This window comes from Pseudophryne corroboree, chromosome 5 (genome assembly GCF_028390025.1).
Source record: "Pseudophryne corroboree isolate aPseCor3 chromosome 5, aPseCor3.hap2, whole genome shotgun sequence".
Classification (NCBI taxonomy): Eukaryota; Metazoa; Chordata; class Amphibia; order Anura; family Myobatrachidae; genus Pseudophryne; species Pseudophryne corroboree.
The window spans coordinates 35,083,797-35,098,804 of record NC_086448.1 but is presented as its reverse complement, the minus strand read 5'-3'; the positions used below and the strand labels follow the sequence as shown (position 1 = coordinate 35,098,804).

Sequence of the window (15,008 nt, the reverse complement as noted above, 5' to 3'; positions counted from 1 at the left end):
TTATTCGGTCAGCATTTGTTAAACAAAAATATAAGCAAACATGAAGAAGCCAAACAGAGGAATTAAGTACATTCCGAGATGTAGTAGCTTGTAAATCCTTTTAGCAGCAATGTCTCAAAATAATAATTTTCTGCACAAGTTTGTCTTATGTAGTATTTGAGGAACCCTGGCCCACGGCCGAGGAACCTTGGCCCACGGCTGAGGAATTTTAGCCCACTCCTTCTCTCAGCACTGCTTCAGTGCATTATGTTGGGTGACATTAGATTATGCACAGTTCTCTGATTCAGAAGTGGCCTGCCCTCAACTCCATGCAAGTGCTGGTGGTGCATCTTTAGACGTCGCCATCAGTTGCACCATCAAAATTTGCACCAGTCCTATGGCAGGTGCAGATTTACCATCTAAATGTGGCCTCCAAAGTGAACTGTTAAGTACACACACAGTTCAGCGACCATCTCCATGCCTATGGTTGTACATACTGTGCACCGCATGCACCATAGGAGTTTTCAGGTATGTTTGTGCATGCAAAAAATCGGTCAACTCCATGAATATCGGCGTTGCGTGCAGCACTGAATTCAGGCCTTTAATGTCCCTCCTTTTCAGTGGGGTTTGGGTCGAAAATTTAGTTTGGCCATTGCTTACGCTTGCTCATCCACTTGTATATTGCTTCTGTGGTTAGGATGATTTTCCTGTCGTTCAATGAAACTTCACCAAAGCCTCACTCTTTCTACTCTTTCTACAAAAATACTGTGGCATAAAACGGACTGGGAGGTGTCCAAGTCTTGTGTCTGCGAAACAAAATTACCCCTCCATCATGTGCTTGGCGGCTTGTATGTGGTTCTTGTAGTGATCAGTAAATTTGGTAAAGTATTTCCTATTAGCCAAAACCCTGGAGCTCTGTCCCACATGAAATAGTGAGGTGAGGTCAGTGGTAGCCAGACTCTGGAGGGGTCAGTGGAGCTCCTCAGGAGAAGTCAGCCATACAATGTTTTTTGGGAGAGGTGGTGCTGTCTTCCGGCCACCCCACCATAAGACCAGTCCTTGTTCAGCATTTTCCTGATGGTAGACTCATGAACATACCATTGCATAAGTGTTTTGATCCTTGGATGTAACTTTTGGGTTCTTTGGAGTTTCTCGGGGCATCATACTGTATATTCTGATCTTTGGGTGATTTTGCCGCGTCACCTACTCCTGGGAAGGAACCGTCCTCACTGTTTTCTCACTGTAGAATGGTGAGCCCTTTCCAACCTCATGTGCAGCAAGAATTACCACTCTGAGATCATTGCAGATGGACCCTGGCGTTAACACAAACCAAATGTTCTGCTTGCTATGTAGAGGTGCTATCACGTCCTGATGTAACGATGATAAAGTGCTCCCAGTGACAGTAGCCGCACTTTTCTCAGATCACCTACTTTATTGGTGCGGAGACCTGTGGTGGGCTTCATGTCATGGCCCAAGTCGTAATGACTTCTTTTTGTTGGCTTGGTTTCTAAAAAAATAAATATCTAAAGACAAAGCTAGTAGCGTCACCTCGTGGTCGCATGATCTCGTGCTTGCCCATAAGGGATGTTCAGAGATGGGAAATGCTGAACAACATTATTACTGAAACATTTCCAGATCTTCCCCGTGTTTAAGCAAGCAGGGGGCCTGCAGAAAATTTCCTGTGACCAGAGGTGGGTGCATGTTGTGCGGTATTAGTGGTTCATAGTCACGTCTCCAAGGACACACTAAGAAAACCAAAATAGTTTCGGTTTAACTGAAATTGGTTTGGTAACGTTTGGGGTGTCCCTATATACAGACGGGAGGACAAATATTTTAGAGGCCTGCTCATTTCAGCAAGTGCCTGCATCCTTCAGGGGGTGATGTCATGGAGCCGGGGCCTGGCCCGAGCAGTGTGTGGAAACCATTAGGAACCTGACACAAGTGCACTGGCTCTGACAATCCCAGCTGCTTTCTCTTCCATTACATGCCTGATCTAACGTGCGCCAAAGCACGATCATAGGTGGAGGGGGCCATAAAGAGTGTTTATAAATGGCAGCTTCCTAAGATTTACTATTACTCCAAAAGTCAGTCTGAGTGGATGTTAGGTGACTGCAGGACAAGGTATGATATGATCAGAGGTATGTACTGGCCGTCATGGATAGCAATTCTCCCACAGGGAAATGTTATCATTGCAGTGCCAGCTACATACACAAAACTGTCAGCCATACTATTGTCTTCATATTCACTCGGAATAGTGTAAAGGGCAGCAGCATTCTTATCCTCTATGGGGATCTGCTACTAAATGTATTGTTCACCTTAGCTTTAGGATGGTGCCACATACACACCTGTCTCCCTCTCTTCCCCTTCATTTCTCCCTCACCCCTTCCTCTGCTTCTCACTCTCCCCTTCCTCTGCTACTCCCATCTCTCTATCTTTCTCTGCTTCCCCCTATCGCTCCCTTCCTCCTCTTCTCTCTTTGTCTCTCCGTCTCTCGCAACCTTATGTTCTCTCTTTCTCTGCTTCCCTCTCTCGCTCCCTTCCTCCTCTTCTTTCTCGCTCCCTTCTCTTAATCCCTTCTCTTCTCTCGTTCTCTACTTCCCTCTCTCGCTCCCTTCCTCCTCTTCTTTCTCGCTCCCTTCTCTTCTCTTCCTCCCTTCTCTTCTCTCGCTCCCTTCTCTTCTCTCGCTCCCTTCTCTTCTCTCGCTCCCTTCTCTTCTCTCGCTCCCTTCTCTTCTCTCGCTCCCTTCTCTTCTCTCGCTCCCTTCTCTTCTCTCGCTTCCTTCTCTTCTCTCCCTCCCTTCTCTTCTCTCGCTTCCTTCTCTTCTCTCTCTCCCTCCCTTCTCTTCTCTCCCTCCCCCACTGCTTCTCTTTCTCCCTCCCTTCTCTTCTCTCCCTCCCTCTGCTTCTCTTTCTCTGCTTCTTTCCCTCCCTAGACTTATCTCTCCCACCCTCCGCTTCTCTTTCCCTCCCTTCCTCTTCTCTCTCCCTCCCTTCCTCTTCTCTCTCCCTCCCTTCCTCTTCTCTCTCCCACCTCCCGCTTCTCTTTCCCTCCCTCCGCTTCTCTCTCCCACTTCTCCTTCCCTCCCTCCGCTTCTCTCTCCCACTTCTCCTTCCCTCCCTCCGCTTCTCTCTCCCACTTCTCCTTCCTTCCCTCCCTCCGCTTCTCTCTCCCACCTCCCGCTTCTCCTTCCCTCCCTCCACTTCTTTCTCTCACTCCCCAGTTTCTCTCCCTCCACTTTTCTCTCCCTCCACTTTTCTCTCCCTCAACTTCTTGTTCCCTTCCTCCGCTTCTTTCTCTCCCTCCCTCTGCTTCTCTCTCCGTCCCTCTGCTTCTCTCTCCGTCCCTCTGCTTCTCTCTCCGTCCCTCTGCTTCTCTCTCCGTCCCTCTGCATCTCTCTCTGTCCCTCTGCTTCTCTCTCCGTCCCTCTGCTTCTCTCTCCCTCCCTCCCTCCGCTTCTCTTCTCTCTTTTCCTCTTTTCTCTCTCTCTTTCTCTCTCTCTCTCTCTCTCTCCCCCCCCCTCTCTCTCTCTCTCTCCCTCTCTCTCTCTCTCTCTCTCTCTCTCTCCCCCTCTCTCTCTCTCTCTCTCTCTTTCTCTCTCTCTCTCCTTCCTTCCTTTTCTCCTCTCTCCCCCTCCTCCGCTTCTGTCTTTATTATGGTACCTTCAGTCGATGGTGTCACTAGAGCCATCAAGCCTGGGTTCCTGGGTTTTGGTGAATGGAAGGAAGCCAGTAGGATGAAGCAGTGTTTGGTGAAAGTTGCAGAATAGCATGTGTAAGCATGTAACCCTCTCTGACAAGCCCGGTAAAAGCTGCGTTTATTTCTGTACAGGCTATTTCCACTGTTCACATAGAAACTTTCTGCTTTTCCATAGTGTAAGAAGAAACACACTTTACTCTGCCCGGATTATGCCCGAAATGGCACCTGTCCACAGGGTTCAAAATGCAAACTACAACACCGCCAGAGAAAGAGGTGGATCGACAGCACAAAACAATCAGCGCAAACCCAGCCAAGTTCCACTCAACCAAGGCAAGCACAAGAGGATTCTGGGTAAGGAGAAGAGGGCTGTCAGTGTGCCTCGATTTCCGTGTCAAGGTGCTGGCCCTGAATCTGAGCTTTGTAACATACTGCTATTCTTATTGTCCTCTTTATGTGGCACCTCAAGGTCTCCAGGATGCCATATACTGTATAGGGGAAGGGACAGTTAAAGACAAGTTAACAACTTTACATACAGATGGAGCCCTGCTCATCTATCCCTTTAATAGGTTTAACTGAGCCAATGCGTGCACCATGGCGCAGCAGAGAAGGCTGGATGAGCGAGGCTCCATCTGTATATAGATAAGGACCAACAGACTCCCAGCATTCTGCTCACTTCCCGTTGAAATGGATGGACAGGCGGTGGGGGTGTGATGACGTTCTACTCGTTATCATTGTAGCAACGCCCCCTGTGCTTGTCGCCACGAATTACGGCATTGCACTACGGGTGTGTGGGCCATAATGTTGCGGTTGGCGTCCCCCCAGCGCTGGCAACCTGCATTCCCCCCGCCAAGAGTAAATAAGATTTTACTTACCGGTAAATCTATTTCTCGTAGTCCGTAGTGGATGCTGGGGACTCCGTAAGGACCATGGGGAATAGACGGGCTCCGCAGGAGACATGGGCACTTTAAGAAAGAATTTGGATTCTGGTGTGCTCTGGCTCCTCCCTCTATGTCCCTCCTCCAGACCTCAGTTAAAGAAACTGTGCCCGGAAGAGCTGACAGTACACCAATCACACCGTATAACTTGTGATAACTTTACCCAGTTAACAGTATGAACAATAACAGAGCATCAGATAAACCCTGATGCAACTATAACATAACCCTTATTTAAGCAATAACTATATACAAGCATTGCAGAAAAAGTCTGCACTTGGGACGGGCGCCCAGCATCCACTACGGACTACGAGAAATAGATTTACCGGTAAGTAAAATCTTATTTTCTCTAACGTCCTAGTGGATGCTGGGGACTCCGTAAGGACCATGGGGATTATACCAAAGCTCCCAAACGGGCGGGAGAGTGCGGATGACTCTGCAGCACCGATTGAGCAAATGATAGATCCTCCTCAGCCAGGGTATCAAACTTGTAGAACTTTGCAAACGTATTTGCACCTGACCGAGTAGCAGCTCGGCATAGCTGTAATGCCGAGACCCCTCGGGCAGCCGCCCAAGAAGAGCCCACCTTCCTAGTGGAATGGGCTTTCACTGATTTTGGCTGCGGCAATCCAGCCGCAGAATGAGCCTGCTGAATCGTGTTACAGATCCAGCTAGCAATAGTCTGCTTTGAAGCAGGAGCACCAAGCTTGTTGGATGCATACAGGATAAACAGTGACTCCGTTTTCCTGACTCTAGCCGTTCTGGCTACATAAACTTTTAAAGCCCTGACCACATCAAGTAACTCGGAATCCTCCAAGTCATGAGTAGCCACAGGCACCACAATAGGTTGGTTCATATGAAAGGATGAGACCACTTTTGGCAGAAATTGTGGACGTGTCCTCAATTCCGCTCTATCCATATGGAAAATCAGATATGGCCTTTTATGAGACAAAGCCGCTAATTCTGACACGCCCTTAGCCGAAGCCAAGGCTAATAGCATGACCACCTTCCACGTGAGATATTTCAACTCCACTGTTTTAAGTGGTTCAAACCAGTGTGATTTCAGGAAACTCAACACCACGTTAAGATCCCAAGGTGCCACTGGAGGCACAAAGGGAGGCTGAATATGCAGCACTCCTTTCACAAACGTCTGAACTTCTGGCAGAGAAGCCAACTCCTTTTGAAAGAAAATGGAAAGGGACGAAATCTGGACCTTAATTGAGCCTAACTTCAGGCCCAAATCCACTCCTGACTGAAGGAAGTGAAGGAAACGGCCCAGCTGAAACTCCTCTGTAGGAGCATTGCTGGCCTCACACCAAGAAACATATTTTCGCCATATCCGGTGATAATGTTTAGCTGTTACGTCCTTCCTAGCCTTTATCAGCGTAGGAATGACCTCCTCCGGAATACCCTTTTCTGCTAGGATCCGGCATTCAACCGCCATGCCGTCAAACGCAGCCGCGGTAAGTCTTGGAAGAGACAGGGTCCCTGTTGCAACAGGTCCTGTCTTAGAGGAAGAGGCCACAGATCCTCTGTGAGCAATTCTTGCAGATCTGGATACCAAGTCCTTCGTGGCCAATCTGGAACAATGAGAATTGTTCTTACTCCTCTTTTTCTTATTATCCTCAGTACCTTGGGTATGAGAGGAAGAGGAGGAAATACATAGACCGACTGGAACACCCACGGTGTCACCAGGGCGTCTACAGCTACCGCCTGAGGGTCGCTTGACCTGGCGCAATAGCTCTGTAGCTTTTTGTTGAGGCGTGACGCCATCATGTCTATCTGTGGTAGTTCCCACCGACTTGTAATCTGTGTGAAGACTTCTTGATGAAGTCCCCATTCTCCCGGGTGGAGGTCGTGTCTGCTGAGGAAGTCTGCTTCCCAGTTGTCCACTCCCAGGATGAACACTGCTGACAGTGCACTTACGTGATTCTCCGCCCAGCGAAGAATCCTGGTGGCTTCCGCCATCGCCACTCTGCTCCTTGTGCCGCCTTGGCGGTTTACATGAGCCACTGCGGTTATGTTGTCTGACTGAATCAGAACCGGTTGGTCGCGAAGTAGGGACTCCGCTTGACATAGGGCGTTGTATTTGGCCCTTAGTTCCAGGATGTTGATGTGAAGGCAAGTCTCCTGACTTGACCACAGGCCTTGGAAATTTCTTCCCTGCGTGACTGCCCCCCACCCCCGGAGGCTTGCATCCGTGGTCACCAGGACCCAGTCCTGAATGCCGAAACTGCGGCCCTCCAGAAGGTGAGCACTCTGCAGCTACCACAGGAGAGACACCCTGGCCCTGGGGGATAGGTTGATTAACCGATGCATCTGTAGATGTGATCCGGACCACTTGTCCAGGAGATCCCATTGAAAGGTCCTCGCATGGAACCTGCCGAAGGGAATGGCCTCGTATGATGCCACCATCTTTCCCAGGACTCGTGTGCAGTGATGCACCGACACCTTTTTTGGTTTTAATAGGTCTCTGACCAGTGTCATGAGTTCCTGAGCCTTCTCCATCGGGAGATAAACCCTCTTCTGGTCTGTGTCCAGAATAATGCCCAGGAAGGGCAGACGAGTCGTAGGAATGAACTGCGACTTTGGAATATTCAGAATCCAGCCGTGCTGTCCTAACACTTCCAGAGAGCGTGCTACGCTGATCAGTAACTGCTCTCTTGACCTCGCTTTTATGAGGAGATCGTCCAAGTATGGGATAATTGTGACCCCTTGCTTCCGCAGGAGTACCATCATTTCTGCCATCACCTTGGTAAATATTCTCGGTGCCGTGGAGAGACCAAACGGCAACGTCTGAAATTGGTAATGACAATCCTGTACCACAAATCTGAGGTACGCCTGATGAGGTGGATAAATGCGGACATGGAGGTATGCATCCTTTATGTCCAGAGACACCATAAAATCCCCCTCTTCCTGGCTTGCAATGACCGCTCTGAGCGATTCCATCTTGAACTTGAACCTTTTCAGGTATATGTTCAGGGATTTTAAATTTAATATGGGTCTGACCGAACCGTCCGGTTTCGGTACCACAAACATGGTCGAATAATAACCCTTCCCTTGTTGAAGGAGGGGAACCTTGACCACCACCTGCTAAAGATACAATTTGTGAATTGCAGCTAACACTACCTTCCTCTCTAATGGGGAAGCTGGCAGGGCCGATTTGAAGTATCGGTGAGGGGGCATCTCTTCGAATTCCAGCTTGTATCCCTGAGACACAATCTCTATTGCCCAGGGATCCACCTGGGAGTTAACCCACTTGTGGCTGAAATTTCGGAGACGCGCCCCCACCGGGCCTAGCTCCGCCTGTGGAGCCCCAGCGTCATGCGGTGGATTTAGTGGAAGCCGGGGAGGACTTCTGTTCCTGGGAACTAGCTGTGTGGTGCAGCTTCCTTCCTCTGCCCCTGCCTCTGGCAAGAAAGGACGCACCTCGGACTTTCTTGCCTTTTTGTGATCGAAAGGACTGCATTTGGTAATACGGTGCTTTCTTAGGTTGTGAGGGAACATATGGCAAAAAATTTGACTTTCCAGCAGTAGATGTGGAGACCAGGTCCGAGAGACCCTCCCCAAACAGTTCCTCGCCCTTGTAAGGTAAAACCTCCATGTGCCTTTTTGAGTCGGCATCGCCTGTCCATTGCCGAGTCCACAGGACCCTTCTGGCAGAAATCGACATTGCATTTATTCTAGAGCCCAGTAGGCTAATGTCTCTTTGAGCATCTCTCATATATAGGACAGCGTCTTTTATATGCCCCAGGGTCATTAATATAGTATCCTTGTCTAAGGTATCGAGCTCCTCAGACAAGGTATCCGTCCATGCTGCTACAGCACTACACACCCAGGCCGACGCAATTGCCGGCCTTAGTAAGGTACCTGAATGTGTATAAATGGACTTCAGGGTACCCTCCTGCTTTCTATCCGCAGCATCTTTTAGGGTGGCCGTATCCTGTGACGGCAGGGCTACCCTCTTGGATAAGCGTGTTAGAGCTTTGTCCACCCTAGGGGAGGATTCCCAGCGTAACCTGTCCGTTGGCGGGAAGGGATACGCCATAAGCATCCTCTTGGAAATCAGCAGTTTTTTATCTGGAGATTCCCAAGCCTTTTCACATAACTCATTTAGCTCATGTGAAGGGGGAAAGGTCACCTCCTGCCTTTTTTCCCCATACATATGAAACCTCTTGTCAGGGACTGGGGTTTCCTCTGTGATGTACAACACATCCTTAATTGCTATAATCATATAACGGATGGCTTTAGCCAATTTAGGCTGTAACTTTGCATCATTGTAATCGACACTTGAGTCAGAATCCATGTCGGTATCTGTGTCAACAATTTGGGATAGTGGGCGCTTCTGAGACCCTGACGGCCTCTGCGACATCGGATCAGGCATGGGCTGTGACCCCGACTGTCCTAAGGTTTCAGCTTTATCCAACCTTTTATGCAAGGAATTAACATTATCATTTAAAACCTTCCACATAGCCATCCAATCAGGGGTCGGCGCCGTCGGCGGAGACCCCACATTCATTTGCTCCCGCTCTGCTTCCACATAGCCTTCCTCGTCAAACATGTCGACACAAGCGTACCGACACACCACAAACACACAGATGATGCTCTTTTCTGAAGACAGTTCCCCCACAAGGCCCTTTGGAGAGACAGAGAGAGAGTATGCCAGCACACACCCCAGCGCTATATGTCCCAGGAATCACACAGTAACTTAGTGTTAACCCAGTAGCTGCTGTATATATTATTATTGCGCTAAATTTATGTGCCCCCCCCCCTCTCTTTTTACCCTCTTCTACCGTGAATCTGCAGGGGAGAGCCTGGGGAGCTTCCTCTCAGCGGTGCTGTGGAGAAAAAATGGCGCTGGTGAGTGCTGAGGAAGAAGCCCCGCCCCCTCGACAGCGGGCTTCTGTCCCGCGTTTCTGTACACTATTATGGCGGGGGCTCATACATATATATACAGTGCCCAACTGTATATATGTGTAACTTTTGCCAAGAGGTCCTAATTGCTGCCCATGGCGCCCCCCCCCCCCCCCCCCCCCTGCGCCCTGTACCCTACAGTGACCGGAGTGTGTGGGTGTAGTGTGGGAGCAATGGCGCACAGCTGCAGTGCTGTGCACTACCTCAGTGAAGACTGGAGTCTTCTGCCGCCGATTTCGAAGTCTTCTTGCTTCTATCACCCGGCTTCTGTCTTCCGGCTCTGCGAGGGGGGCGGCGGCGCGGCTTCGGGATCGGACAACAAAGGGTGAGATCCTGTGTACGATCCCTCTGGAGCTAATGGTGTCCAGTAGCCTAAGAAGCAGGACCTATCTTCAGAGAGTAGGGCTGCTTCTCTCCCCTCAGTCCCATGATGCAGGGAGTCTGTTGCCAGCAGAACTCCCTGAAAATAAAAAACCTAACAAAATACTTCTTATAGCAAGCTCAGGAGAGCTCACTGAACAGCACCCAGCTCGTCCGGGCACAGATTCAAACTGAGGTCTGGAGGAGGGACATAGAGGGAGGAGCCAGAGCACACCAGTATCCAAATTCTTTCTTAAAGTGCCCATGTCTCCTGCGGAGCCCGTCTATTCCCCATGGTCCTTGCGGAGTCCCCAGCATCCACTAGGACGTTAGAGAAATAGAAGTTGACAAACATGCTTAAAGAAGATGTGAGGAACAATAAATTGCCACCTCAGCCATACGGGATACGTCTCTTGAATATGGATTGTTTTGTCCTTCCCTTGTACTACCACCCATATCCTTCAGCCCTCCTGCCTCTGTTTTACCTGCCTGATACGTCCAGTTACCCTGACCTATTTCCTTTACACCTTTCTGCAGGTTGTCTACAGAGCAGCTAGTGGCAGCTCGTTCCCGAGATGTCTCGTCCACCAGCGAGGAGGAGACGGCCGGCAGCAGCGGATGGGACAGCTGTCCTTCCTTCATCTCCCTAAACTGCTCCTCCGCCAGCGACGGGACGCCAGTGTGTAAAAGGGTCAAATCTGCTGAGGACTCAGGTAATGTTCTCTGCGTTCCGTGACTGTAGGATCAGTGCCACCTGGGCTTCTCCTTGTGTTCACCGAAAACTGATTACATTTTCCTTGTATAATGGTTTTCGGTTACTGGAGAACCCCTTACCCCCATGTTATTTGGTTGGGGTGAGAGATTTCCACCCTCGTGGGTAAATAAATGGAGCATTTGAGAGAGACCTAGCGTAGTTCTCTCTCTTTTATATCACATGGAATTTGTCCTTTATGAAGGAAGTTAGGCGCTTTGTAGACGCATAAATAAGATATAAGACACAGTTTGAGATTTCTTTGGAATTCACCTCTAAGTTTGACTTCTCTCCTCACTTTCCTCCTCTGGAGAGCGGAGCATTCGCTCGTGTGGTGGGAGCGGGGCAGAGACAGCAGCTCCCTGCTTGATGTTTGCCATATGTCTGTCTTATAAATAATTGACGTTGCACGGCAGTGGAAGTCGGTGAGAGCACCACACGCCGTGTTTTCCAGCAAAGAGCCAGGTACCCCCAGACTCCGAGGAAGGTCAGCTCCGCTCCACTTATCCACCTGGCAGAGAGTGCCGTGCTGGGACTCCTAAATCGTATGCAGAAGGAAAGCAGCTCTCTCGGAGGGCACATGCCGTTTCTGCCTCTTTTATGTCTGAACGTCTCTGCTATGTACAGACAGCTGTGGCAGGTCCCACACGTGCCCCAGGCAGGCAGGTGCATTTCCCATGGCTAGCCTGGTCTTTTTGTACATCAAGCCACGGCAGTAGCTGTAAGTTGTAATGGCAAGTGTCCGCTGCCGCTGTTCGGAGAATCACTATATATTGGGGTACCTGAATCACTATCTCATTAATCTCGGAAACATGCATTGTATTGTCTCATATAGCTTTATAGCCTGGTGCATGCCCCATATACATTCTCCGTCACTCTCAGATCTGTGCGGACGGAGGGCCTGGCTTAATACCTGACCCACTGCATACACCTGCACCTGTGACTAAGACATGCACGTAGCAAAAACGTAGTCCCACGGGATATGGTGCGACTGCAGCAATGATGTATGAGGACACATCTGTGACACTGATATCATGTGCTCCTTGAGAGCCAATGTACTGAAAGCTGGCAGCTTGATGAGGTCACAGGATGCTTCTATAAGGAGCACACGGAGCATGCTTCCGCCAGTACAAGGGCCGGTCACTTGCCCAGGAACGCTCATGAATATTCCTAGCTGCCCAAAAGATGTCCTGAAACCATGCGCCAGGAATGGTGACAATTTGGCGATTAGAATAAAGAGTTCTGGAAGTAATCCTTAGTGTGCGGCGCGATAAAGACGCCACATACTCCGGGAGATCCTGGGGCTGATGTTAAAGTAGGAAATTTGGGTTGCGGGTGCTGCATGGTGGAGCAATGTACAAGCGGGGCAGGGCCACAGTACTACTGTTCACCATGAGTTACTTCATCAAGCCGATGAATTGGTAGATCCGGGATCCTCCCATTCTGGGTCAGACTGAAACCCTGGCCTGCATGGAAAGATCAGTCACAAAATATGGGTTTTGTTTCTAAGGCTCCTAGTTGTGGGCTGAACCCAAGACCAGGAGACGGCAGCCAGTCAGGTCACCAGGAGCTGTGCGCCTCAGTGATGTCACTTTCTCCTAGTTAGGCTGCAGCCTTAGTGATGTCACTGGTTCTTTGTGCAATATATCATTAGGACAGCACTGCGGTAATATGTGCGCTAGGTGTAAGTGTGTAAAGAGTTACCTCGTGGTATGCCTCTCTTACCGCATCACCCTCATTTATATACCGCCCAGTGTCATTTCAAAGCATTGCTAATGTATAATAGCCAATATTAATACAGGTAAGTGTTTCTCAATACAGCTCATGCTTCGGAGCCTGAAGAGGTTCTGTTCTGTCTAATGGGTTTCATTTGCATCACATACGAGTGACTGTATTAATGGTGTGAGGGGTCAGCAGTTGTACAGATAAATGAGGTTTAATGCAGTGATATATGCAGGTCATTTGCTGTTAAGATGCTTTATTTGAATGTAGGCTCATCTCTGTGATGTGTATGTGAATTAGAGAGCGCCCCCTACAGCTCACGTGTGCTTACATACATTTACCGTACATAGGCCCTCATTCCGAGTTGTTCGCTTGCTAGCTGCTTTTAGCAACATTGCACACGCTAGGCCGCCGCCCTCTGGGAGTGTATCTTAGCTTAGCAGAATAGCGAACGAAGAGATTAGCAGAACTGCTACTAAATAATTCTCTGCAGTTTCTGAGTAGCTCCAGACCTACTCCTAGATTGCGATCACCTCAGTCCGTTTAGTTCCCGGTTTGACGTCACAAACACGCCCTGCGTTCGGCCAGCCACTCCCCCGTTTCCCCAGCCACTCCCCCGTTTCCCCAGCCACTCCCCTGTTTCCCCAGCCACTCCCCTGTTTCCCCAGCCACTCCTGCGTTTTTACCTGACACGCCTGCGTTTTTTAGCACACTCCCGGAAAACGCTCAGTTTCCGCCCAGAAACACCCACTTCCTGTCAATCAATCACTCACCGATCAGCAGAGCGACTGAAAAGCGTTGCTCGGCCCTGTGTAAAATTGCATTGTTTTGTGTGAAAATACTTAGTGCGTGCGCCCTGCGGCCCATACGCATGCGCAGAATTGCCCATTTTTAGCCTGATCGCTATTCTGCAAAAAACGGCAGCGAGCGAACAACTCGGAATGACCACCATAGTTTCTACACACTATGTAATGTCGCTGCATAGATGATCTGCTGTGTCTTATACATGACTACTACAGTACTGCTGTATCCCCGGCTATACCTGACCTAGACTGCACTGCTGTATCTCCGGCTATACCTGACCTATACTGCACTGCTGTACCTGACCTATACTGCACTGCTGTATCCCCGGCTGTACCTGACCTAGACTGCACTGCTGTATCTCCGGCTATACCTGACCTATACTGCACTGCTGTATCTCCGGCTGTACCTGACCTATACTGCACTGCTGTATCCCCGGCTGTACCTGACCTATACTGCACTGCTGTATCCCCGGCTATACCTGACCTATACTGCACTGCTGGATCCCCGGCTATACCTGATCTCTACTGCATTGCTGTATTCCCACTATACCTGATCTGTACTGCACTGCTGGATCCCCGGCTATACCTAATCTGTACCGCACTGCTGTATCCCCGGCTATACCTAATCTGTACCGCACTGCTGTATCCCCGGCTATACCTGATCTGTACTGCACTGCTGTATCCCCGGCTATACCTAATCTGTACTGCACTGCTGTATCCCCAGCTATACCTGATCTGTACTGCACTGCTGTAGCCCCGGCAATACCTGATCTGTAATGCACTGCTGTATCCCCGGCTATACTTGATCTGTACTGCACTGCTGTATCCATTGTCACCTGCAGTACTATTATATACCTGATCTGTACTGCACTGCTGTATCCATTGTCACATGCAGTACTATTATATACCTAATCTGTACTGCACTGCTATATCCCCAGCTTTACCTGATCTGTACTGCACTGCTTGATCCCCGGCTATACCTGATCTGTACTGCACTGCTGTTTTCCTGGCTATAGCTGATCTGTACTGCACTGCTGTTTTCCCGGCTATAGCTGATCTGTACTGCACTGCTGTTTTCCCGGCTATAGCTGATCTGTACTGCACTGCTCTATCCCCAGCTATACCTGATCTGTACTGCACTGCTGTATCCCCGGCTATACCTGATCTGTACTGCACTGCTGTATCCCCGGCTATACTTGATCTGTACTGCACTGCTGTATCCCCGGCTATACCTGATCTATACTGCACTGCTGTATTCCCACTATACCAGATCTGTACTGCACTGCTGTATCCCCGACTATACCTGATCTGTACTACACTGCTGTATCCCCGGCTATACCTGATCTGTACTGCACTGCTGTATCCATGGTCACCTGATCTGTACTGCACTGCTGTATCCCCGGCTATTCATGATCTGTACTGCACTGCTGTATCCCCAGCTATACTTGATCTGTACTGCACTGCTGTATCCCTGGCTATTCATGATCTGTACTGCACTGCTGTATCCCTGGCTATTCATGATCTGTACTGCACTGCTGTATCCCTGGCTATACTTGATCTGTACTGCACTGCTGTATCCCCGGCTATACCTGATCTATACTGCACTGCTGTATTCCCACTATACTGCACTGCTGTATCCCCGACTATACCTGATCTGTACTACACTGCTGTATCCCCGGCTATACCTGATCTGTACTACACTGCTGTTTCCATGGTCACCTGATCTGTACTGCACTGCTGTATCCCCGGCTATTCATGATCTGTACTGCACTGCTGTATCCCCAGCTATACTTGATCTGTACTGCACTGCTGTATCCCTGGCTATTCATGATCTGTACTGCACTGCTGTA

At 49.6% G+C, this 15,008-nt stretch overlaps 1 protein-coding gene across 3 annotated transcripts in view; it reads left to right on the top strand.

Annotated features, from left to right (window-relative positions):
* The window catches only part of ZC3H3 (zinc finger CCCH-type containing 3), a 413,559-nt gene that overhangs the window by 376,146 nt on the left and 22,405 nt on the right, over positions 1 to 15,008 (top strand). For all 3 annotated transcript variants that reach the window (XM_063921214.1, XM_063921213.1, XM_063921212.1), the window contains exons 10-11: positions 3,852 to 4,027; positions 10,420 to 10,595. In XM_063921214.1, the coding sequence (XP_063777284.1) occupies positions 3,852 to 4,027; positions 10,420 to 10,595 (352 nt within the window). The remainder of the gene's footprint in view (positions 1 to 3,851; positions 4,028 to 10,419; positions 10,596 to 15,008) is intronic.